The sequence below is a fragment of the Drosophila arizonae genome, chromosome 2, assembly GCF_054131065.1.
Source record: "Drosophila arizonae isolate 15081-1271.41 chromosome 2, UAZ_ARI_1.0, whole genome shotgun sequence".
NCBI lineage: Eukaryota > Metazoa > Arthropoda > Insecta > Diptera > Drosophilidae > Drosophila > Drosophila arizonae.
The window spans coordinates 29,284,095-29,307,556 of NC_142922.1; the positions used below are offsets into that span (position 1 = coordinate 29,284,095).

Genomic DNA, 23,462 nt, shown 5'->3' on the forward strand with positions numbered 1-23,462 from the left:
AATGTGTGCAACTTTACGTAGTTACGTGCCGAAATTTGAAAATCAAGCGACCCACACACACAGAAAGAGAGAGAGCGAGAGAGAGAGAGAGGCGATGCTGAAATTTGAGGCATACTTGTCAGAGGCGTTTGCTGCCAGACAGCAGTCTCATCCTTACATGGGATAAGCCAACCCTCGCCGGAGCAGTCAACTTGCTGGGGACGATTGGGTCTCTCGTCTCTGGTCTCTGGTCTCTGGTCTGTGTAGCGTTTACAAAGTGATTACTCGTGTTTAAAAATTGATGACTGCTGTTGGACACGTTTTCAATTTGAAACAGCCGCCCCCTGCTCGACAGGTGTCTACATTTAACGAAATTGAAACAAGCTCAACTCCAGCTACAACTCCAATTCCAACTTCGACTTGGAAATTTGTCACATCAAATCATTTGCTCGACCTCTGGCATCTCGTTAAACGCCAACGAAACAAGCGCCACAATTTGTTTGCTTCGTTTTTATAGTCAAGCGATAGAGAGACAGAGAAAGAGAGAGAGAGAGAGAGAGCGAGTTGTCGCATAGCAATTAAATGCCTTGCCTATCGTTAAATCATCATCGGCGATGATTGACTCGTGGCTGCTGTCCGTCCTTGAAGATTTACGGCCAGTTAAATGGCATGAGGCGCGCACAATATTCGAGTTCGGCTTGTCACATCGCCCGATAATCGATTTCCGAGAGACGCCACACATTCCGGCCTTTTATGATTAGCCATTAAAGTAACGGCCCGGCTATAGTGGATTAGCAACCGGTCGTATCGACTGTAACCAAATATTTTAATGGCCCGCAGCGAAAAAATACTCCAAAAAAAAAAAAAAAAAAGAAAAAAAAGAAAAAAACATTTGTCTAATGAATTGAGCTGAATATTTGATTTGGCTTCTACTGTGCCAGCTTTAACTGGCTTTCAGGTGTGCTCCAGGGCGCTGTGGCATGCCCCCAATGCAGCGCAAAAAGAGCCGACAGGATGTCCAACGTCCGAACGTCCGCCTGTCCGCATAGGCAGTCCGCGCCCTGAGCTATGCAACGCTCCACAGCTGCATAACTTGAGGGCGTGCAGTGGGCATAGGTGTGCGTGTGTGTGCGTGTGTGAGTGTGTGCGGGGCAAATATGCAGTTAAGCACATTTGAGGCAACTTTTGTGGCAGTTGCATGTAAAGTTTAGACAGGTTTTTATTAGCCAGCAGCTGCTTTCGTTTTGGCTTAAAGTTTGATTAAACTTCAGCATTGATAGCCAGCGAGCTAACTGCAACTCATGCGAGAAATGTATAGACGTTGCTCGTATATATATATAGAGAGAGTGCGATATATATCTAGAGAGAGAGAGATATATATATATGTGTGTGTGTGTACTCAAATATGGCCAACTTTGATATAGCTGTGCAGCTCATGGACTACCTACTCATGCACCCACTCAACTAACAATGTGATTGCGCAGTGTGGGCGTGGGCGTGGGCGTGGGCGTGTGGGCGTGTGGGCGTGGGGCATATCCATTTGCCAAAATAGCAAAACTTGCATAAAAACTTTGCGCAACAACTTGGACTTTTTCATCAAACAAAACAACAAACTAAAGCAGAATGAAACAAACTTTTAATGCAGCCAGGGAGAGCAGAGCCAACCAGAGGCAAGCAGGAGCGAACCCACATAGACATGGACATAGACAGACACACACATACATACACACTGGCACAGCTGTCAGTCAGTCCAAAATATTTTCACACACACACACAAACACACACATCGCACACTCGCACATAGATAGACCAATACAGAGACGGCTCGCCAACATGGCGAACAAAAGTTTCCACGCTGCGGCAAAAAGCGGAAATGCATTCAAAATCTAATATGGCAGCCATGGTCATGAGCAGCAGCAGCAGCAGGAGCAGCAGGAGTAGCAGCAGCAGCAACTGCGACTCTTTGCTGGAAAAGTAGCAGCTAAACAAAAAGTCTAAAGAGTGCCAAAGAAGAAAATGCAATTTTCTGAAAAACCCATTAAATGTTAGCCAGAAAAAAAGGCAAGCAAAGCAAAAGGAAAAAATAAACGACGTCGACTACAACGATGAGAACTGCAAATAAAGCAAAAGCAACAGCAGCAGCAGCAGGAGCAGCAAAAGCTGAAGCTGAAGCTAAAGTTTGCTTGGGTGGGAGGCGGGGCCAGTGATAGACTAGCTATGTATAAAAGTATGTGAAACTACTCCTGCTACTCCTGCTGCTGCCACTGCTGCTGCTATATAAAATGCCGAGCATGACTTGTGTGTTTTAACAGGCAGCGCCTTTTGCATGAAGCCATTAAAAGCACTTTAAGCCAACGGGAGAAGCTCAAACAATGAGTGCCTTAAAGCTGAGTCGCTCCACAGCTGCAGCATGTCCGTGCTGAGCCACCACATTCGCATTCGCATTCACATCCTCATCCATATCCACATGTCATATACAAGGCTCCCAAAAGGCGGCGCCTGGCGCAGGCAGAGTGCGCTGATAGAGCCATTTACGCCGTCAGCACATAATGATGACAATGCAGGCGAATGGGTGGGTGTCTCTCTGTGCGTGTGTGTGTGTGTGTGTGCAGCAGCTGCTGCAGCGTCTACTGACGGATTTCCATGGCACATAACAAACATTGCCTTGGGCCACGCGCGTCTGGTATTGAAAGGCGCAGGCGATGCTGCAGATGCAGACTTGGCCAGGACGAATGGAAGCAGCCAAGCAGGAGCAGCAGCAGGAGCAGCCGCAGTAGCAGGAGTAGCAGTAGTAGCAGTAAAAGCAGGAGCAGCAACAGCAGCTGTTGTTATTTCTATGCCATGTCCTCTGTCTGTTCATTTATCTCCACTGTCTGTGCACGCTTATGTGTATGTGTGTGTGTACGTGTGTATTTGTGGCAAGTATATATGCCTGACGATGAAATTTAATGGGGTGCTTTGATGCGATTGGTTTTCATATAACGCAGGCGCTTAAAATCATCGAATCATTCAAAAGAAAAGTGAGCTGACTGCTCCACACACTCATACTAACACACACACACACACACACACGGGCTGAGACAGACGTGGCTGGAGCAGGCGCCAAGAGAGCGCCGAGCTCCAAACGTTGCCTGCCGGAGCAAAAGACGAAGAGGAGCAAAAAAAAAAAAAAATGGAAAAAAAAAAACACGCAGCTCGTGTATAAGAATTTTTCTGCTGACTGAAAATAAAAGAAATCTCGAAAAAATACGATAGGAAAAAGGAAAAAGAGGAGCATAGAAAAGCTGAAGCTGCTGCACACTATATGTGTTTGTGTGTGGGTGTGTGTGTGTGTGTGTGTGGGGCATTTTGCTTGGCTGAAGTTGCCGACTCGCTGTCGGTTTTTATACAAAAGACAGCGAGGCACGAGGATGGCGATGGCGATGGCGATGGCGATGGCGATGGCGATGGCGATGATGACGACAACTGAACTCAACTCGACTCAACATTGAGCCAGAGCTGAGCTGAGCTGAGCTGAGCACGAGGAGAGCCACAAGCGCCGAGCAGCGCTGACCGAGGCGAAGGAGTCGCGCCGCAGCTTGTCGTGGCCTAAAGTTCTCGCCAATACGCACACAGCCAGCTGCCACACCAACACACCAACACACACATACGCTTTGTTTGGTCTGCGCATGAAGAAAAAAAATGTAGAAACTTTCTTTCATTTTATATTGTTTGCATTTATTCGAGTGTTATTTTTCACTTTTCACTCATATTTCTAGAAAGAATGCACAATATTCACAATATTCATAGTATTCATAGTATTCACATGGTATTCATATGTAGACACACATTTAATTTATATCGAGAACTCAGTTTTTAATAATCTTCAAAAGACTTGTTGAAGCTGCAGAATCCTGAGTCTCCATGCACTTTATAGACAGACACATTAACACTCTAAACCAGCTGCCCCTTGAGGGGGTGTGGCCCATTAGTCAAAGGCTTGCTGCAAAAACAAAGGGAGCCGCAAGGCCTAGGCAACTCGCGAGCTGCCATGACAAATCACTCGACCAAATTCAAGTCTGTCTGTGTGGGTGTGTGCGTGTGTGTGCAGTCAAGCAGCAAGCAACAAACATTACACACACACACACACATGCATACATGTACAGCGCGCAGCTTATCGATTATTGTAGCATACTTACTTGCGAGAAATTACTCTTTCACTTATATGTTATATATATATATATATATATATATATATATATATGTATAGCAGGAGGAGACCCCCATTTAGATTTGGGGCGAACAGCCAGCGGGAATTACTCAGCTTAGCTTGAATTTCGAGCTGAATCATGCTCAAGTGCAAGTAACGGCAATTTGCTGGACAGTGTAAGCGCCCCAGCTACAGCAGGAGCTGGACTGTCGTCTGTGGGCAGGCTGCTTTAAAAGTTCTGTTTTATGAACTCGCAAGTCTAGTCAGATTACTTAGGTCTATATACGACATGACAGGCACACACAAACACACATACACACACATGCACACATGCACACCCAGAGAGATTTAGCCAAGTTGCAGACGCAATGACAGCGACTATTTAACACGCATCATAGCATGAATTTTATGTGCACACACACACATACACACAGCCACAGAGACAGACAATGGCTGTGCATGTGTATGTGTGTGTGTTGAGTGTAAAAAAGGAAAAACCAGTGTCAAGGTTAACGACCAATGAATTTATTTTGCTTGAATAAATTTTACGATAATGAGGAAATTGTCGTTGTCGTTTTGGGTATTTTTAATGGCCGTAATGTTGGCGCTTGCTACACGTTATTCTGATTGTTGTTGCTGTTGTTGTTGTTGTAGTTGTAGCTGTTAATGCGCCTGCGTCTTAATGCGCAAGCGAGATGCCAAATATACACACTTGCATGCGTGCAGATGTGAGTGTGTGTGTGTGTGTATGTGTGTGTGTGTGTGTGTCTGTGTGTGTATGTGTGTGAGTGCGAGTGTGCGTGTGTGTCTGCCTTTGTTATTAAAAAATGTCAGACAATTAAACAGCAACCATAAAATACAAACCAAAAAAAAAAAAAAAAAAAACAAAACAAAACTGAGCCAAACAGACTTACACTTACATACATGTATATTGTGTATCTTTGTGTGTGTGTGTCTGTTTTGCCACATTAATATAGTTTCACGATTTGTTTGTCTGGGCCGGCGCTTATCAGAAATGCCGCAAACGTTTTTCAATTTCCGGCTGGCACAGTTTCCGCTGGAACTGTAACTTGGCACTGGACTCGGAGTTTGGCTGGCCTGAGCCTGGCTGTTCCTGTTAAAGGACTCGCCGTGCGCAACTCCATTTTACGTAACATTAATTCTGTGATTTATTAGGGTCACGTGACCAGCGCAACGGACGAGTGAGCCGCCCGAGTCACGCGGCTGCCAGACGCTGCGACAGCCGCTGACCGCAAGCACACACACACACACACACTGCAGGAGCTGAGCAGGGGCAGCAGCAGGAGCAGGAGCCGGAGGTGGCCAGTAGCTGGCAGAACTCATCAAATGTAGCTAATTCAAGCCAAATCAGTTGTAGTCAAAAAGGCGTACGAAAATAAAGCTTTATAATACCTACATATATATGTATGTGTATGTGTATGTGTATGTGTGTGTATATATGCATATATAATATAAGGAATTTCTTAGTCAGTCGCAAAAACAAGTTCTTCACTGAGTGTGTGTGCGTGTGTGTATGTGTGTGTGTAGGTGTCATAAAGTGCATTCACATGAATGCGATAAAGTTTATTGTCAGCTCGCTGCGACCTGGCTGGCAACAAGAAAAATTAATACCAAAGCATTTGCCTCTTGTTGTTGTAGTTGTTGTTGCTGTTGCTGTTGCTGTTGTTGCTGTTGGCAGAGATCGCACACGCCTACGCAAACATGTCGCAACTGTCATTTCAGCTTAAGTTGGTCCATTGTACGTTTATATTAGTCGCGCGGGTCTGCCTTCAGATAAAGAGCGAGACAGTGCGACAGTGAGAGGGAGAGAGAGAGAGAGTGAGCTGAGCAACAGCTCCTACAGCAACTCCAAGTGCTGATGATGTTCTTGTTGCTGTTGCTGCTGCTGTTGTTGTTGTTATTCGCCGTGTGTGTCTTGTGTGAGAGCAAAGAGTTACGAGCTGTGCGTCTGACTTTCAAATTCATTTCAAGTATAAAGCGATATGTGGCCTGGCAGGCAGACAGACAGACAGACAATGACCGAGAATGAGACTGAGGAGGAGAGGCGGCGGGCAGCGGGCAGCGGGCAGCGGGCGGTGGGCTTGGGGCCATTGTGGAGCCTTCCTTGTCGCGTTGGGTGACAAACTTTTGCCTTTGCTTAAGTTACAAGTCATGTTCAGCATTTTTCCCGATTTCTTGGCTTTGGCTAAAGCAACAACAACAACAATAACAAAAATACACACAAATTTTTATTGAATTTGCAAACATCGACAACGGATTGCCTGAAAGCCTTTGCCATATGCCAGTTAAGCTGACACGCCCACTGCCATCACATACACACACACACAAACAGGCAACTAAAAATAAAATACAAATGAAATATCAATAAATTTATATATATAGATTTTTGTGCATTTATACATTTTTAAACTAAGCTTTTGAAATCCATTTTTGGGCTTATGGCTTTTTTTAATGCATTAGACACGAACAATAACAACAACAACAGCAACAACAACAACAGCAACAGCTACTATCTCGCTTTCATACCCACACATCATCTCTGTCTCTCTCTCTCTCTTTTGCACATTTAAGTCTGGCATTATTTTTATAACTATGCGTGAAAAGCTTTTTTTTTCATTTGAATTTAACAAAAAAAATTTAAAATGTAAAAATTGCAACGGAAAATGCCAACAACAACAAGAACAACAACAATGACAGCAGACACATAGACAACATTCAGTTGTTGTTGTTGTGGCTGTTGCTTTTGCACAGTCGTAAAGCAGCTGCAGCAGCGCCACCTTCCGGCCAAACTGAAAGCATAGGTGCAATCAGCAAATTGAGTCTGCTCACTATTAGAATACCCTGTAAACGATAAGCGAATGCGTTGCTCACATACAAATTCAATGTAAACAAAATGAATCAAAATGGAAAAATGACAAAAAAAAAAAAAAAATTGAATAGTCAAGAAATTTTGAGATAAACATGATCTAACAAATAAATGTTTACTTGTTTAAAAAATTTAATAATACAGAAAATAAATGTAAATAATAATAATAATAAAACAGAAAAATACAAAAATGAATATATTTGATAAAAAAAAAAGAATAATACAAATTCAAAAAATATTTTAGTTAAAATTATTAATTAGTTAAATTATAAATTAACAAATGACTTTCGAAAAATGAAAACTTCATCAATAGGTTCTTTGATTTGCATTCCTTCAAAATAAAAGAACATATCAACAAATTATAAAATTGAATAATTATATTACAATTAAAATGAGAAAAATATATTTTTTATAATATGGAAGAAATGCATATTATAAAAATATGAATTACAATATAAATATATACATTTTTTTAATACGTTCATTTCAAATAAATCTGTCCTTATTTAGACTATATATGGTGTAGGCTATAGGGTGTAAATTACAGGGTATGTGGCTTACAGTCGACCCGTCCCGCGCTTTAGCGCTTAAAAAACACAATAAAAAATGCATAAAATTTGTTTGTGTATGCAAAAAATTACACAAAAGAGTTCGCAAAATATTGCTGTAAAAAAGAGTGAAACAAAATGGAGATGTGGCAGGAGAGTGGGAGAGAGACTGAGATAGATATAGAGACACATGAGCTGAGAATGAGATGGAATGAGAAATAAGCTTAAACGGACTTAAATGCAATTTAAAATGTTTCAATGGGATCAAAAATGAAATAAATCTATGTATATATATATAAATTCAAATATATATATAAATACATAAATTCACATATATGTCTATGTATACATAAATGAAATAAATATATATATATATATATTTTAAGTATATATATGTATAATACGAATATATTATAACTCTAATATTTTGATCTAAATATAATAGCAAATAAATTTGGAAACAAAAATATTAAATTGTAAATTTATAAAATAGTTGTTATATATTTTATACAAAATGTGAGTTAGTTATGTTAAAAAATATATTTTTTCTGGCTTTCGATGCTTTTGTCTGTTGTAATTCAGCCAGCCGACGGCAATTGCAGTTAGGTAGCTCACCTGTGCTATCGCCTCACCTGGCCCACCTGCCCAACCTGCCGCAGCTGCCCTAATACCTGTCATGTTTTTTGGGCACCTGTGGCCGCTGCTCCTGCTGCTGCTGTTGCTATGGCATTAAGTGCATTCATTAAAGCAACGATCGACCACGCCCACCGGCTACCAGCCCACCACTTTGCCCACTTTTGCTCTCGCATTTCACGCGCTCAACCAATTGGAAAATTTACACGTGCAAAATGATGAAAAATTGCTGCGGTTTTCTTTTGATTTTTTTCCATTGTCGTCATTCGAAATTGTTTGGCATCAAATTGGAAAAACCCAAAAAAGAAATGGAAAAGCAGACAAAAAAAATAAATAATAATAATAAAATGGCAAAATGTTTTTTCCTGCAACATTTTCATTTAAAGTTTAAAGCGAAAAAAGGCGGTATATATATAAATATATATGTAAAGAGATATGGATATATATATATGTATATTTACTTTTTGTTTTTATTTTATATATTTAAAAAAATATATTTTTTCTGTTTTGCTCGTTTTGTGTGTTATTTAAATGTGAACATTGTTGTCGTTTTGTCATTTGGCTGTTGTTGTTGCTGTTCTTGTTGTTGTTGTTGCTTTGTAATATTTTTAATTTTGCGCAGGCAGCGACATAAATCATTTTGTCGCGCATTGCAAAAATTCCAAAAGAGCAAGGCGAAAAAATTACAAAAATTTTTAAATTAGCTCGCAACACACACACAGACGCACACACAGAGACAGAGAGAGAGAGTGTGTGTGTGTGTGGTGTATGAAATGAAAATGGGGGGCAACTGGGTGGCCCAACTTGGGGGCTGGAATTAAATTTTCATATGAAAAACTCAGCAGCGCCAGCAACAATGTGAGAGTGGGCGAGTGGGCTGGGCAGGGGGGTGTTGGGGGATACGTTGGGGAAACAAAGCCAAATAGTAGAAAATTGGAAAGATGAAGTTGATTGTGATAGCAACAAAGTGCCTTTTGGGGCGCGGGGGCGTGGCCAGCAATAGGGGTACGCCGCGGAGGGGGGCAAAGAAAAAAAAGCAATTTTCAATTTTTCTACACAAAAATGCGAGCGACGAAGCAAACGCTGCTAAAAACTTTGACGACAGACAGCAAAAGGCAGAGTGGGCGGGGCTGCTGGGCAGAGGGGGAGGGGGGGGGGGGTCGTGGTGGTTGGAGGCAACGAGGCTGCTGGGTTGGGGTAGACGTTTGCGCCTTGCAGTAGTCGCGCTGGCAAGTGATAAATCATTTCAACTGTCACTTTCGAAACACAATTTTATCTAAACACACACATACATACAGACATATACATATACGTATATAGAGATAGAGTGAGAGAGAGACAGTCAGAGCTACAGATACAGAACAGACGTTGGTATTTGGGGTTCAATTGTTGTTCTTCTTGTTGTTGTTGTTGTTGTCTGGGGTGGCTTCTATTTCTAAATGTCGAAATGTCTGCAGTATGGAAAATTCATTCTATATATATATACATGTATATCTATAAATGTGTGTGTGTGTTTGTATGTGTGTCACTCGTTGTTTGAGCTGCATTTGAACTTTGTGCCTTGCTGATAAGAATGCATTGCATTTGGTATGTTTTAGTTTTTGATTTTCTATTTTTTTCTGTTTTTTTTTTTCTCATCGGCTTTGTAATCAAACTGACAGGCCAAAAGAGTCTAGCGCCATTTATCAGCACTTAAGAGCGTGAGGGGTGTGGGCGAGGGGGCTGCGGGGGCGTGGGGTAGTGGCGTGACACTCAAAAATAGTCGAACTATAAATAGCGACGGGAAAAGTTGGGAGTGAAATGGAAAATGGAGCAAAAACGACAAATATTTCGTTTTGTTTTTATCATTCTTGAAATTTGTGACAAAAACACACGCCGGCTATTTAAAATATCATAAAAATCAACAACAACAGCAAACTTGAAAAACTATTTGGAAAATATTTCCTAGTCGTTTTATTGCTGCTCTGCTTTCTGCTCTGCTTTTGGCTCAAGTTGTGGCGCGCACATTTTTGTCAATTTATTGATTTAACATTGCATAATAAGCAGTCAGAAGAAAAAAACAGAAAACAAAACACAAAATCATTAACTTGGCTTTGGCGTCTACAAACAAAACCAAAAAAAAAAAAAAAAAAAAGCGCCAACAGCAACAGCTACAGCAGCAACAACAAAAACAACCTTTATATTGACTGGTCGTTGCGTCTTGCCACTCAATTCGCTTTGAATTCGCCTCGCACACGCACACACAGCGCGGCAGTTGACTAGCGCCGTCTCGCTTGCACGAGCGCGACAGCTGCAGGCAGCTAAGCAATGGCGCTGCCTTCTTACGATATAAGCAGGCGGCAAGCAGCCAGTGTGCTCAACTTACGATACAGCGACGGGGAAATCTCTTGAGTGTGCATGCGAGTATGTGTGTGAGTCTGTGTGTGTGTGCGCGCCTCTCTCAGAGAGCGCTTCAGCGCAGACTGTTTGGCTCGGGCTGCCGTTTGAGTAGTTTTGTGTGTGTGTGTGTCGTTTTTATTTTTATTTTATTTTTTAACTATAAAAACGACAATAAAATTTTTAGTACAAAGATTTATGTGCGAACAATTTGGTCTTTGTCTCTGCTCAGCTCAGCTCAATTAATTTGTTTTGCTTTTATTTTTTTTATTTATTTTTTTCGTATTGTTTTTGTTTTGCTGATTGTTTGAGCGCATTTTGAATTTGATTAAACAGGTGCGACAGCTGCGACATCTAATATGCCATTAATATTTTTATTAGAATATATATAGATGTGGATTTTTTGTTTGTTTTTTTTTTTTTTTTTTTGTTTTTTAAACCAAGCATTGTCAACCCTCGACTGCAGTTTGTGTGCACGATAAACACCCCACAAAAGCGTCCATAAAACGTGCCCATTACTACCAAGAAAATTGGCCATTAAGAAAACGAGGCAGACGCCTCAATGTTGTTGTTGTGCTGGCCAAGTTAGAATTTTAAATAAAGGTGCGACGCCCTCAGTGAGCTGAGGAAGAAGCAAAAGAAAAAAAGCAGGAAAATAATAGAAATTGGGGCGCGAGTGTTAGCCACCCTCTGAGCTGGCGACGCCCAGGCACTTGGCTTCATTCAATGGGCCAATAAACCAAATTATTATTAACGCCATTCTCATCTTATTTTCTACAGTGTTTCATTTAAAGTTTTATGCGCTCAAAGTGCCCATAAAGCTGAGAGCAGAGGCCATAAGCTACAGATAGTTGTGGGCGTAAGCTCAAAGCGTTCCACCTGTCACTCAATCTGACTGTCTGTGTGTCTGTGTGTCTCTCTGTGTGTGTGTGTGTGTGTGTGGCTTAACATATTCAACATACTGTCAATATTGCGCAAATCTTGAAAGTTTGACAAGTGTTGCAAATCGCGTGCGACAGTTCGTTGAGTTGAGTTCAGGTTTTTGCCGGCACAGGGCTTAGGAACTTAAGAACCTTAGATATGATAGCTTATAAATACACATACATACATATATAAATATACATACAGATAGATAGTTAGATACTTTATCGCAAATATTATTATTGATTTTGTTAATTAACGAGCGGCTTTTCCAATTTCCCCTTTGCAGGACGATGGTGTCGAAGAGAATGGTCCTCACCTGCCGATGCTCGCAACGCAGACGCCTCCCGGCGGCTCTATTCCTCAGTCTTCCTTGGCAGTCCTGGTAAGTACTTGAGCTAACTGTAAGCACCAACCCGCCCGACCCAATCGAACCTTTATCAGTCTTACGCGCCAACTGACGTCAATGTTTCCATTAGATTTCATTGATTTACAATATCGTATTTGGTTTGGCTTTGTTTTTGTGCTTTCTATTTTTTTTTTTTTTTTTTCGGTGGTTTGTTAAACGGAAACCTGCCGCATGACAGTGGTGTAGCATTGTTTTTTTTTTGCGATTGTTTTGTTGCGCTATCGCCGGCACCAGCAGCGAGATCTGTTGGCCAGATTGTGCCAAAGAGTTAACGTTAATGGCAGCGACTGCTAACAATGGCTGCCTCTGCCTCTGCCGCTGCCGCTGCCACTGCCTCTGCCTCTGCTGCTGCTGTCTCATGGCCAGGCGCAGTAGGTAATTTCTATAATGATATACGAACTTGCCACTGGCCACAAAAATGCCAAACAAAGGCAACTGCTGCCCCAACTAGGCTCATCTCAACTGGCCGCCCTCCTGTCCATGTTTCCTGTTAATGGATCAGCCAATGCCACACAGTGCATCTCCTGGCATTGTGCAGCAAATATTACGAGATCATTTGGAATTTATGATTAATATCTTTTATTTCACTTCATATTATATAATAATAATATATAGTATGTGTTGTAGGAGGCCAATAAGAGAATAGAGGGAATAGTTCTAGAGTTAACAATCCATAGATATAAATTTATCGATACTTGATGTTGGTCTATCGATGATCGAGAATAGCTGAAGGAAAACGAAGACAAAGAACTTCATAAATAGATCTAATGCCTTATATATGTATCTGTATGTGTATATTTATACTTACTAAAAATAATTACTAAAAATGCGCATTTAAATTCCGCTGTAAATAAATTTTGGGCTAGACTTACGAATTGTTTTTTCTTTTTCTATGCGATTAAATTGATTACGAAACAAATACTTATCGGAGGTTATATAGTTATTATTATTAGAGAAAAAATTTAAAATTGCAGGATACTTTGATTTCATATCACATATGAGGTTGTACATCATTATATATATCACATATTGCATATATATATGTATCACATATTTATCAAATTCCATTCCTACAAGGTGTTCTCAATTCCCTCGCTCAATTTCATTCTTTTCTGTAGAATATATAGCATATTAATGTATATATAAATATTATACAAATTCTATATCATTCTCTTGCTCAATTTTGTTGCCTAGTGCAACATATAAGGGATATCTACATAACTATATATATATATTATATTTATCAAATTCCATTCCTACACAGTCTTCCGCCTTCTCTTGCGCAATTTTGTTGCCTAGTGTAGCCAAATTGCCTAGCTTAGCCAATGGGGCGTCGCTTCAGCTTCGCAATGCGTGCCAATTTTCTCTCTTCCTCTCTCTCTCTCTCTCTCTTTTTCTCTCTGTCTATGCTGTAATCAAAATTCCAAATGCCAGCAGGTTGCTCACTCGAGCAATTCGTTAAAGTCAATTTGCAAATCATTTTTCCATTGAAACTCAATCTACGTCCACGTGAAAATACCCAAAAGGAATGAACTTGCGGCTCAGCCAGCTCAGTCAGCCCAGCCAGCTCAGCCAGTCAGCCATTCGTCCGTCTCTCTGTCTGTCCATCCGTCCATCGTCTCTAGTCTCTCTGCTTTGGTCTGTCGTCTCTAAAGATTTAGCCACACAGCGCCTCACACTCCTTTGCCGCATCGATAATAATGATTTTCTTTGAAATGCATACTTGAGCTCCAGCTCCAGCTCCAACTCCAGCTCCAACTCCTGCTTCAGCTCCAACTCCAGCCTCGACTTTGGCCTCGTGGCTATGGCTTAAAAAACAGCAACAGCAACAGCCACAACAACAAAAAACTGACAGACAACTTTGTGTGCGCTGCAGCTTAGCTCCCTCTTCCCCTCCTCTCCCTCTGCCCCCTCCTCCTGCTGCTGCTTGCTTAGACTTCGATGGCTTCGAACGTGGTGTAATAATACTAAATTGTTGCTGATTATCCTTTTGGCGGTTCGCCTTTGGACATGTTCTTTGGCCTGGGCTCTGTCTACGTTTTTGGCTCTGTCTCTGGCTCTTTTGCATACGCTGGCCTCGCTTTCTGTTCTTTACCTGAAAATGGCGTCACAGTCGCTGAGCAGCAGCAGCGGCAGCGGCAGCGGCGGCAGCAGGAGTCGGAGCAGCAGCCGTTGCTCTTTGCATCTGCAACTCTATTTGGACTCGCAGCTCCGCCCCTCTCGACGCTCTTCTCTGGGGCCCTCGCCGGAGCATGTGTGTGCTGGCTTGATTTTGAAAGAAATCAAGCAAAAATCAAAGCCGAAGCCGCCAAAAAAACACAAGCACACACACACAGACACACATACAACCACTTCAATGGAGTGGTGTGGCTTGAAGTGTAGCCAAGAGACGAGGCCCACTTCAATAGCCACATAAATAGACTTGGAGTCGCGCTTGACTCTGTTACTCTTTGGAAAATCGTGTGGTCCGTTGGCTTTTCTACAACGTTTCGATTCTGGGGATTTTTTTCCTGCTTCTTCTATTTCTTATTTTTTTTGGGTGCTTCATTTTTATGCTTCACTTGGCCGCTTTGTCGGCACTTGAGCCGTGGAGCGCTTTTCCACTCCGCACGTTTTTCGCAGAAACTTTTCTGTCGCGCTTTGGTAATTACCGTTAAATGACCCAAGTCGCCACAGCCAGCCTCCACCCGCCGCCCGCCGCCCGCCGTCCGTCGCCTCCTGTCAAACTGTGAGCCGACGCAGTCCTTGACAATTGTCAACTGCCGGCCGTTGCCTCAAGGCTGAGCTACAGCTTCGCTGTCTGCAAATTAATTGCGGCCCAGGCCGGAGTCAGAGCCGGAGTCAGTGAGAACTGGCCTAAGCCCCCAGAGCCACAAGTTGTCCAACTCGGACGGGCCAAACAAATTTTGCATACCAAATGCTATTTCTGTTCGCCTCGTTGTTGTTTTTCTTCTGTTTGTTTCTGTTTCTGTTTCTGCTTCTGTTTCTGTTTCTCTCTCTCTCGCCCAACTCGGCAAAGTTTGTTCGAAGTTGCACTTTGCATTTTAACAGACGGCGACAACTTCCAGCAAAATCAATTAACAAACAATAAACGTTTGTTGGCCAAGCCAGACACGTATTTTATTTAAGTATCTAGAATATTAAAATGGGATCAGACACGACTTGTTCTGCGCGTGAGTGAGAGAGAGAGAGAGAGAGAGAGAGTGAAAGAGAGGACATTGAAGAGTGACAAAAATTGAGGCACTGCGTCGGCGACATTCATTGAAACGTTTTTGGAATATTTGAACGGCTTGCGTTGGCTTTCTTTAATGCGTTTTGCTGCGGCTGCAACAACAACAACAACAGCAGCAACAGCAAAAACAATCTGAAAGATACTTTTGTGTGTATGTGTGTGTGAGTGTGTGTATGGCCATTGGCCGGGCTTAATCTGTCGCAATGCCTTGGAGGCCTTGGTGAGAACCACGAACCACCCAGCGACCGCCGACAGTCAGCGAGCGCATCAACTTAAGACGATTATTTATGAACTGCGGGCCAGGGACAGGGCCATTGGCAATGCCAATGGATTGTTAAAGCCAACTGCAATGGCCGCTGGCCGCAGGACACTGACATCGACACCGACACCGTCCGCCGACACCGTCAAGCACCGACACCACAAAACATTCTACATGTGTACAATGTAGCAATGCGTGTTCGATGACTTAAATGACAAGGAGCGCGCAGGGGCAGGGGCAGAGGTAGGGGCAGGGGAAGAGGCAGACAGAGATGAAGATGGAGATGGTGACGGAGCTGGAGTCGGGAGACGATCTTTCGAGGAGCTGCCTGAATGCCTGGCGCAGCTGTAACAAAAGTTCAATGCGCAGTTCACAAAATACTCTTAGCCATGTTATTACAAGCAGGCTAAATGACTGCCAAACCAGCAAGACTGAAAGGTGGCGCAGCGTCAATCGAAAGGGAGAGATATATGTAGAGAGGAGAGATATATAGATAGAGATAGATATATTGATATTGAGATAAATATAATATAAGATATATATTGAGATTTATATATTTATATGATATTAGTATATTTATTTTATATGTATAAATATGTATAGGAAAAGATGTATAGATGTATTATAAATAGATACAGATATATATAAAGATACATATATCTCTATTATATTCATACATTTATTTAATATGCCCTCTTGCTTGGGCCAGCTTCAACTGCCAAAAAAATAAAATAAAATAAAACCAAGAGAATAACCCGAGTCTTAGCAGCTCGAGTTTGGCTTTAGCTAAGCTTCGCCTTCAATTTGCATAATGCCCCAGGCTCGGGGTGATTAAGAGCCACAGAAAATCAAAGTTTATGCAAAAGCCGAGCAGAGCCATAAAAACGAGCAAATATAATCAACAAAGGGCAACTAGATTTGATTTGCGTGTGAGAACGCCGCAGCAGCAGCAGCAGCAGCAGAAATAAAAAGTTGAATGAAGAATAAGAAAAATATATAAAATTAAATTTATACCTCCAAAATGTATATATATTAAATATTCAGCCTTCATACTCTTCTTCTTTTTTTTTTTTTTTTTTTTTTTTTTTGGCGTATTCCGATTTGCTGCATTTGATTTGCTCCAAATATTTTTGGTTCACACTTCGGGCTGATGCCGTAGGTTCCATAGTTTTTTTTTCTTTTTTTGATTGATTGCCGTGCTGCCTCTGCTGCACAATGCGTGTGCGAGAGTGTGTGAATATATATCATATTTTTATGGCAACAACAACAACAGCAGCAACAACAAGCTGCGGTCAAAGTCTGCACGAAAATTTTAAACATTTTTGTTTTCTACTCCGTTTTTTGTCTTTTTGTTTTTTTTTTTGGTTAGCCGGCAGGCGAACTGTGATTCGAGCCTGGGTCACACACAGAAAAAAAATAAAGAAATACATATATATATATATGAAAAGATTTATTGTGGTGCGAGCTTTGAGGTCTGAGAAATTTTCGTCAGGCAGCGAATTGAACTTGTTGAGGAAGATAATTCATCTGTTTGTTTGTTTGTTCGTTTGGCGAGATCGGGTTGCAGCATTTGTAGCTGCTGGCGTTAATTAAATTAGAGTGAAAGATGGGCGTTACACTCTCCCCACCCCACTCTCTCTCTCTCGCTAAAGAGTTATATATATATTTATATCATAATATTCCTTTACTAAACTCTCAACTTTCATCTCTTGTTTTCATTGCAGACAATTTCGGAACGAGTGCAAGCGGTAAGCTTTCTCCTTGATTCATATTTATATGCATACATAGCTAGCTCGCGTCGCTCGGCCAATGAGAACAGACTCACGCCCAGCTGCAAAATGGCCAAGAGTGCGATCTGCAGCCAGCCAACCAAACTCCGACTGGCCAAGCAGCCGCCGAGCAATCTGCAACATAGCGTAACGCTCTCTAAACTGAAAATTGTATGGCTTGTGACTTGCTGGCTGCCTTTTGATGCGCCCTTCATTTAGCATTTGACAGGACCCATAATTATAAACGGGCATAACCCATCATCAGCATCAGAGTCAGCGTCAGACTCAGACTGGGACTGGGACTGGGACTGGGACTGAGCAGGAGGCAGAGTCAGAGTGAGGCTAAAGGCTGGGGCAACAACAACTAAATGCTGGGCCCATATAAATTTTCTGATTAAGAGCCATCTTATCATTATTATAGACTGTGCGCACGCTCGGGCTCTGCTCTGACGCTGACGCTGACGCTGACTCTCTGACACTGGCAGGGGCGACATGCTGCAAAGAGGGAGTGGTGGGGGTAGGGGCACCAAATATGAAGAAAAACAAAAAATAAAATACCGAAACACACACACACACATATGAGTGTAGTGGTGCGTGTGTGCGGCAGTCTCTGTGCCCCCCTTAAAGGCATTATAGGGATTTAGTTTTTGGGATTTCGATTTCTCACACAGCGCAGCAAACGGAGCGAAAGAAGATGAGTGAGAGCGAGAGAGGGAGAGAGAGCGAGAGGGAGTGAAAAAATGAAAGAAATACGAAATGTGTAGAACATATTGTTGCTTGGGTTTCGTTTCCGAAGATTTCCTGTGAAATACTTTAAGCCCCGGCCCTGGGCAGGCCAGGGAGACCGAAAAGAACAAGAACAAGAACCAAGACCAAGACCGAGACGATGACGAAGACCGAGACCGAGACCGAGAAGCGGGACTGAGACCCAGAATAACAGAATCGATTCGGTTCTCAGTTTTGTGTTGTGTTGTGTTTTGGGTTAAACATACTTGAAATTCTTGTTTCAACTCTTAGGCTGAAGCGGTGGCGGGTGTGGGTGCGGGGGCGATGCCGTTGGCGAGGGGGCGGGGTTGTTGAGGAGCGTGCATCGGCTCTTTTTCTCTGCGTGTGTGAGTGAGCGTGCCTGTGTGTGTGTGAGTGTAATTTAATACGCTTTCGAAATTAAGAGAAATATATATAAATATAAATATCTATACATATATATGTATTTATTTATGTCTGTATGTTTGTGCGTACATCTACATACATACTTACATACAATCTCGATATGGTTGGTAGGCATGAAAGGTCACAGCGCAAAGATTTAAATTTGAAATTAGTATGGCCGCATCGAGCAACATAAATAACAACACAACCAAAACAACAACAACAACAACAGCCGGGCAACACATTGACAACCATGTCTTACAAAGCCTTTGTGGCGGGCTAAGAGAGCTGGAAGCGTCTAGGAAATATTTCATTATTATTAGACAGTTGCTGAGCAGCCGCCGAGTGCTCGACTCCTCTAACAAGGCAGCTCATTGATTTGGCCTATTATCTAAAAAAAAAAAAAGAATGAAAAAGAAACTAGAAAAAATAACAGAGAATAGTTTGTTAATTTATGCAGCGACTGGAGCATGTTATTAACTGTAATTTGCATATTATAAAGCCCCAAAAAATATCAGATATTTTTAATGATTTATAGTTCAGTTTCTATTTGGCTTTGTTTTGCTTTGGCTTCTGTCTCAGTTTCAGTTTCTCTTTCTGTTTCTCTTTCTATTTCATTCCATCATCAAGTTTTCAATTTTCGCTGTTGTACAAAAGTTTTTCCAGTTACTGAAAGAAAGCCTTTTGCAAATGTCTGTCGCAAGATTTTCCCAGCCCAAAAGTGATAGGGGAAACATATTCCGCTTGTTTCTTCTGCTTCAATTTATTTTATATTTTTTATTTTTTATTTATTTTATTTTTTTATGTCATGTCGTGACTGATGCGTTATAATTTTCATGCTGTTAAAAAAGCATTTTCAGCATGTTATTAAAAAAAAACACACAAAAAAAACAACAACAACTACTACAGCTGCAATGTCTACTCCGTTCCGTGCCTTGTGGCTCCGCCTCGACTTTTGTTTGTCGCAATTTGGATGTCAAAATTCAACGCCAGACATTTAGTTGTTGTATGTTCTTTTTTACTAAGTGCTAAACGAAATTACACGCTTATGGATTGCATAATATTATGTTGATAGAGATTGTTGTCCAAATTATATAATAGCTGCGAGTAGCTGAAGCAGCAGGAGCTGGAGCAGAATAGCTAGAATGTTTATCTCAGGCAAGTTCGCTTCCAATGGGAAGTGAATTAAACTAAACACGAGGTGTAGCGGATAAAATATGCATGCAAACTTCTGCCTGTCTGTATGTTAGTTAAAGTTGCGACTTGAGTCTAGCAGTTGAGTGCCACACGAGAGCAGAGCAGAGCAGAGCAGAGCTGAAGCTGAGCTGAGCTGAGCAGAGAGAACACCCAAAAACAAATTAAATGCGTTGCCATTAATCTTGAAGCCAGCGAGACGCATATCATCATCATGTACACATACACACACACACACATATACATATATATATATATATACATTTATATGTGAGTGTGCTGCACGTCTTTGGTGGCTCCACAGACCGGCTCCAGCTCCGGCTCCACAATCAAGGTGAGATGCATTTCAACATGTCTCATAAATTCGTGCGGATTGAGCGCAAAAACGCGACGTTCGGTTTCGGATTTGCATAAAACTTCAGGACTGCACTCTATATACATGTGTATGTATGTGTGTGTGCGTGTGCGTAACGAGCAAGTCAAGTCACAAATATATATACATATATATCTATATGTTTATATACGATTCTTTAACTTCGTTCATAAATTTGGCAAATTTGACAATTATGCGCATTAATAATAAATAAAATTGACAATAATTGAATTTGAATAATTTGATTTTGCATATGTAATAGCAGCGAGCGAGACAGGCAGTTAGAGAGAGAGAGAGAGACAGAGAGACATATGGCTAATCTGCATATAAGGCGGTTGCTCTGACAGCTTTTTGACTGCTTTTTTTTTTTTTGGGTAGGCGTGAAAACATGTGTTGGCTTTGCTTATTCTCTTATTCTCTTATTGTTGTTGTTGTTGTTGTTTAGCCTTTCATTGGCGTTGCCATTTACGCTCGGAATTTTAATAAACTTTTGAGCACTTTCGGGCGACTTTTTTGTTGTGTTTTTTGTTGCAGTCAGCTTTTTTTCTGGCTGTTGCTTTGTTTTTTTTAGAGACGCAAAAAAGTTTACAAGCTGCTGCCTGAGAAGCAGCGATGGCAAGAGGCCAAGGCGAGGCGACCAATCTCAGCGGACCGCAAAAATCCGTATAAAAATAATGAGGCATGAACATGTTGCAGCATCCCGCAGCAGCAGCAGCAGCAGCAGCGGCAGCAGCAACAAGCATTATTATTATTATTTTTATTATTATATTTTGTGCCGGCAAAACAATGCAACAACTGACGCAGCCAAGGCTCAAAAATATTGCAGCGGATCACACAAATCCGCCATAAAAAAAGATACATATGTGTGTGCGTGTGTGTGTGTGTACACTCATGTCTATAGCAGATGCAGGTATTGGCAAACTGGTCAAGCCAAAAGCCAAAGCTAAAGCCAAAGCCGCTTTTGTGTTAATACCTCAAAACGTTTCGTTCTTTTTCTTAACTTTTTTTTATTTCAGTATTTTGTTGTTGTTGTGGCAGCCTCCTCGTTGGGCTTGGGAAGCGCAACAAAAAATGGCCACAAATATTGCTATTGAGGTGTGAGTACGTGTGTGTGTGTGTGCGTGTGTGTGCGTGTGTCGGCCATATGCCCAGAGCTCTGGCTAAACCTTTGGCGGGGCCGTTGTTCTTATTGACTTGTTGCCGTTTTATGGCGTTGCCCGATTGGTGATCCATCATCATTGTGAAGCCTCGCATAATTTGCCGTTTTTCGCACATGAAAATCGTTTGGGAAATTGGGCACACTTAAGTGCCGGCCGTTAAATTGCTTATGAAAAATAATGGAGGAAAATGGCAGATGTGTTGGGCTGATGCCACTCCAGCCACCGAGTGGGAGTAGATAATAACGGCAATAATTACAAATGCATTGCAATTCAATTCACTTCACTTGAGGTATTCAGTTTGCATATAAGGAAAAACTTGGCCCATCAATTATGTGACGGCGCCTCGTGCGATTTTTCAACATTTAATTAAGTCATTCGGCAAGCACTTTAAGCTTTATTAATTTGCCTGATCGCATAAAAGTAATGGCTACTCATAATTGTCCGAGTCGCCGAGATGTGCGACAAATCCTCAAGCGATCGAGCGAGCGGGCAAATTAATTACCGATGTTTATCACTCACGGCATATTCAATAAACTTTTCATAAGCAATAAATGCGCTTGGCTTAAAGCGGCGCAGGCGTATAAATCATTATAAATTCAGTCTGTATGTAAGTGTGTGTGCGCGTGTGTGTGTGTGTGTCTTGGCTAATGAGAGTGAGATCGGAATAGCAGCAGCAGCAGCAGCAACACCTTGGAGGTCTCACTTGGCTGGTCGACACAAGTGTTTGTTGTTTAGCCACCCACTTGAGAGGCAGCAACAACAAACAGCAGCAACAACAGCAACAACAATGACTATGACAAAGAGGAAGAAGCTTTTGTCATGCGTGAGCTGAGCAGCGCTCGGTGGCTCGCCGCGCTGCCTCAAGTGGGCCAAGCTCGAGCAGCGCTGAAGTGTTTGCATTTCTTTGAGCCGACTGCAGCAGCGGCTCATCTAGCCGTGTGACAAAACATTCAGTGGCTCAGTTGCTGTTGCTGTTGTTGTTGTTGTTGCTGCTGGAACTCGAGTCACAGGATGCCACCCAGGGCGTTGCTGATTTCTCTTGGCATGTTTTGAATTCAATTAGCTAAATGCCTCAAGTTGCTCAAGGCTCAACGTCTCTCGAGAAAGCCGCAAGTCAATTGCTTGTTGCCATTGCTGCCACGAGTAGCTGCCGCTGCTGTTGCTGCTGCTGCTGCTGCTAGCTGGTGTTTATTATTATTAAAAGCGAAACTCAATTAGTTGGCCAACCCCATCGAGACGCTCCAAGTTTTCTTCATCATCTTCTGCTTCTACTTCTGCTTCTGCTTCTGCTTGTTGTTGCTGTTGTTTCTCGTGCCTAGCTGTGAGCTTAAGCAGACTTCCGCCATGTTTAGTGTTCACCGTACGGTGGTTGGCGGCACTCAGGAGGGGCTGGGCAGCCATTGGAAAATGATTGACAGACGATTGGCATGATTTTGTATAAACAAAAGCCCCAAGTCGAAGGCGCAAAAATTGTTTAAATGAAAACTCACACACTCACACACACACGCGCACACCTACACCTCATATGAAAATGGAAAGTTGGGCGTTTGGTTTTCATTTTGTGTGTGTGAAGCGTCTAGGAAAAAGTTTATTTAAAAACTAATTGAAAACTGCTTGCTTGTTGGCTGCAACTTGCCACGGCTACGGTTCGCTTCTCCTGCTCCTCCTGCTTCTGCTGCCAGCCATGCCCCATCCAGCTACAAGTCAAGTGCTACGCGTTTTTGGCCTGAATTGAGAAAAACAATGCTTGTTCTTTTCCGTTCCGTTGTCTATTTGAAAAGCAATTTGTTTGTTTTCCTGCTGGCCTCGCAAACAACATGGAAAAGTGCATTTCTGTTATGGCAATCGATAAATGCATTTATAACATATTATTTCTATTTATTATTCCAATCAATTCTGTTGCTGTTGCTGTTGTTGTTGCTGGCCTTACCCATAAAATGCGATATTTGCTTGTTTTTCCAAAAACCCAAAAGTTTTCTCAACTGTCAAATTAAACTGCCAATCGACATTTTTCTGCTGTAAAAGAAAACTTTTAGTCTGTAATTGTTTGTGTTGTAAATGGATAAATATTTTCTCCCCTTTGTTTTATTACTATTTTCATTAATAGAAGCATTATTATTGTCTGAAATTAATGTCATTCAAATTTGGTTTCTTAGGAGAATTTATGAAATATAATAGATCAAGTCTCTGAGTTAGTTTTTTTTTTTTTTTTTTTTTTTTTTTTTTTTTTTTTTTATATATATGAGTATTTGCTATTATTTCGTTTTAATTTAATTTAATTTATTTTATTTATTATTTATATTTTCATTCCTTTTTTAAATTTATTAAATATTTTTGCTAAATTACGTTTATATGAATTTATAAAAATACTAAAAACCAATTTT

At 41.5% G+C, this 23,462-nt stretch overlaps 1 protein-coding gene and 1 pseudogene across 2 annotated transcripts in view; both read left to right on the forward strand.

Moving 5' to 3' along the window:
- Positions 1-23,462, forward strand: part of hth (Meis homeobox homothorax) — a 124,916-nt gene that overhangs the window by 84,807 nt on the left and 16,647 nt on the right. For both annotated transcript variants that reach the window (XM_018018408.2, XM_089476525.1), the window contains 2 exons: positions 11,823-11,918; positions 17,158-17,181. In XM_018018408.2, coding sequence (XP_017873897.1) covers positions 11,823-11,918; positions 17,158-17,181 — 120 coding nt within the window. The remainder of the gene's footprint in view (positions 1-11,822; positions 11,919-17,157; positions 17,182-23,462) is intronic.
- Positions 17,188-23,273, forward strand: LOC149270713 (uncharacterized; annotated as a pseudogene).